General features: G+C 36.1%; 1 protein-coding gene across 1 annotated transcript in view; it reads right to left on the bottom strand.

Annotated features, from left to right (window-relative positions):
- Positions 1–3,213, bottom strand: part of LOC107754635 (DDB1- and CUL4-associated factor 12) — an 18,789-nt gene that overhangs the window by 9,154 nt on the left and 6,422 nt on the right. Inside the window, exons 2-4 of the mRNA XM_016571175.1 lie at positions 2,601–2,891; positions 1,701–1,979; positions 1,453–1,513 (exon numbers count right to left, since the gene is read on the bottom strand). Coding sequence (XP_016426661.1) covers positions 1,453–1,513; positions 1,701–1,979; positions 2,601–2,891 — 631 coding nt within the window. The remainder of the gene's footprint in view (positions 1–1,452; positions 1,514–1,700; positions 1,980–2,600; positions 2,892–3,213) is intronic.

Genomic DNA, 3,213 nt, shown 5'->3' with positions numbered 1-3,213 from the left:
TATTTATGAATAATGCTTGATGATCAAGTATCTAAATAGTCTATAACAAAGTACAAAAACAAACAAACAAAAAACAACAACAACTCATGACACTTTTGACAATTTTATGCAGGCCTATACAATTTAATAATAGGATATATAATAATGTTTTGTTTCAAATGGATGAAGAACAGGCTACTAGCCTGTATAATTTACGCAATAGGTGAAATTATGTATGGAAACAGCTCAAGGGCAATTTTTTTTTTGCGATACACCAAAACTTATGCTACAATCTGTTTTTTTAGGGATGACGTCATCACGCACAGCATTTGATCGGTAAAAGGCCAGATGACCATATGAATCCTCACGTTCTGTTGTTTATGCTGCTTTTTGCATGTATAAAAATTATTAATAAAATTAATAAAGGAAAACAAATTTAGGTATTTTTATTGGGTCACAGCCATGTATCAATTCAAATTTCATTTAATTGTAATTTAACATAATGTTGTCGGTTAATAATGCCTTAACGACCGTCGGTTGTTGGTTAGGAGAAATAAAATAACCGAAATGAATATTTCCCCTAAAAGTTAATCAGAAAAATAATGATAGGCTAATACAACTGCACCTATTTATGAATAATGCTTGATGATCAAGTATCTAAATAGTCTATAACAAAGTACAAAAACAAACAAACAAAAAACAACAACAACTCATGACACTTTTGACAATTTTATGCAGGCCTATACAATTTAATAATAGGATATATAATAATGTTTTGTTTCAAATGGATGAAGAACAGGCTACTAGCCTGTATAATTTACGCAATAGGTGAAATTATGTATGGAAACAGCTCAAGGGCAATTTTTTTTTTGCGATACACCAAAACTTATGCGACAATCTGTTTTTTTAGGGATGACGTCATCACGCACAGCATTTGATCGGTAAAAGGCCAGTTGGATGAAACAAGCTGAGACAGCCAATTTTCGCATATTTTTTTTAACACATATTCTCTTTATCGATAACAAAACAGCGCAAAAACTGGATGGAAACTTGGCTCATGACAATGAAATGAAAAAAATATATCATTCAAAATGTAATTCTCTTTACTGTAATACAATAATGAAAACAATCATGTCCACATTTTTTTTTATTAAAATCAGAAATATCTATCTATCTATCTATATATATATATCTTTATATGTATAAAAAAAATGATGTAGCAAAATTACTTTGAGAAATGGAGGCAGGGATGTGCTAAACTAATTAAAATAATGTCAAATATTCTTAATGTTCCTAAACTGGGCCCCATTTTCGTTATGCAAAACATACTTTCTATTTCTGTTCTCCATTTTCTCTTGGGGTGAAATATAACACTGGACATTGTTGACAGGTTTCTTGAAATGTACACTAGCACTTAATGTGTTAACTTAACATTAAAGTGTTTGCTCAAAACAGGATCTACAAGCTTCTTACCGGAGACTGCCATGGTATCACTGATCCACGCAATGGAGAATATCCAGTCATTGTGTCCATCCTGTTAGAAATACAGAACCAATTTGAGTCTAGAGAAATACTTTATCTGTGCATAACATAGGTGTTTTCATTATATTAGCCAAAGCTAGCCACTAAGAGCACTTGAGCTCTTTGGAGCCAAAGGCTGAAGCCACTAAACCGTTTGACATTTACACTACTTGCGCAACTAGACCAAAGGCCGGACTCACATCCCCGACGCAGACAGGGTCAAGTGTGGGAAGTCTGTACACTGCCAAGCTGTTGGGGTTGTCTCCTCCAGTGGCCAACAAAGTACGAGAGGGGTTCAGCTCAATGGCGTGGATGCCACACCCCTGCTGGACATCTAGGCCTCCAACTGATCCTGGATTGTGGAAGGGGAAATGGCCCCCACCTCCACTCAAACCCTGGGAAACCTCTCCCCTGCCCTCTCTGTCTTTCAGCATGGGTATCCTTGTTATCTGTCCCGAGAGGACATCCACCACAAATAGCTAAGAAAACAAAGAAAAACAGGATTAGTAAAGTCATCTAAAAGAAGATTGCAACTAAGAGATAATAAATATAGATCCATTTCTCATGGCTTCAGAAATCTTATGAACATATAGAATACGTTCAGACAACTTTTGTGGTACTTTTATGTCATTTTGGAGCTTGACCGTCGCCATTCTCCTTCTTTATATGGAAATGCATAATTTAGATGACAATTTTAGTGTGAACTATACCTTTAAAAGGAATATTAAATGCAAGTTAAACTTTACAGCATAAATGCATGAGTTGACATTATTATATACAGTACCTGTTAGGGCTGTGCGATATTGAAGAAAAATGCGATATGCGATATCTCATTAAATAATGCGATATTCGATATGCGATACGATAATGCTTAAAGTGCCACATGCTCAGATGAAACCGTTTTACTCAACTGTTGTGGAGTCAGTTCTGTGAACTTCTATAACTATCTTCATCTATTTCCCAAATTACAACCAACATCAACAGTAAACTTTTAAATATTTTTAAGAATTAAATGGCACAAAGACCAGTAATATCTTGAAGATCATAAATACTGCATTAATAAAATTTCATGCTAAAGTACTAATCAGAAACCATCTCACCGTGTTGCATTTGGTCCCGCATACCACCTGCCTGTGATTGAGCCATTGGGAAGCGAACACCTTGTTAAGGCGGCCGAGGGAGAACTCTCTCTCTCTGAGGATTCCTGGGATGCGTCCAGCAGCGAATCCGCGCAGACTCCGCTGAAAGCTCCACTCATGCTGCTGTTGTGGGCGGAACTCCCTTCCTCTCACAGAACACACCACTGACCGCCGGCTCTGCCACCAGTGCTGGGCATGACACGCTGAGCTGGACACGCGGGCACGCTTAATCGCAGACTGACACCAGTCAAACTGTTAGAAGGACAAACAGGAGTGAGTCGAGCATGTAAAAAATCTAAATGAAACAAATGTACTTTCATAAATCATACATGATTGATCAATTGCATGTCATTTTAAAGAAATGCAAATAATTGCAACAAACTGTAACAGCATTTACTGTCAGTTTCTAATAATTATCTATCTATCTATCTATCTATCTATCATTTTCGGCCATATCAGCATCAAAGGCTATATTCATGGAAAACTCAACAATAATAAAACTGTCTTAAAATAGTCTTAATACCTATACTTCAATGAATTGCATACAACAATTTAACAATATTAGCGTTACAAA

This window comes from Sinocyclocheilus rhinocerous, unplaced genomic scaffold, assembly GCF_001515625.1.
Source record: "Sinocyclocheilus rhinocerous isolate Xijiao unplaced genomic scaffold, SAMN03320098_v1.1 scaffold1373, whole genome shotgun sequence".
Taxonomy (NCBI): Eukaryota; Metazoa; Chordata; class Actinopteri; order Cypriniformes; family Cyprinidae; genus Sinocyclocheilus; species Sinocyclocheilus rhinocerous.
Note: the sequence above shows the minus strand (reverse complement) of the source record. Positions and strands in the feature narration are given on the sequence as shown.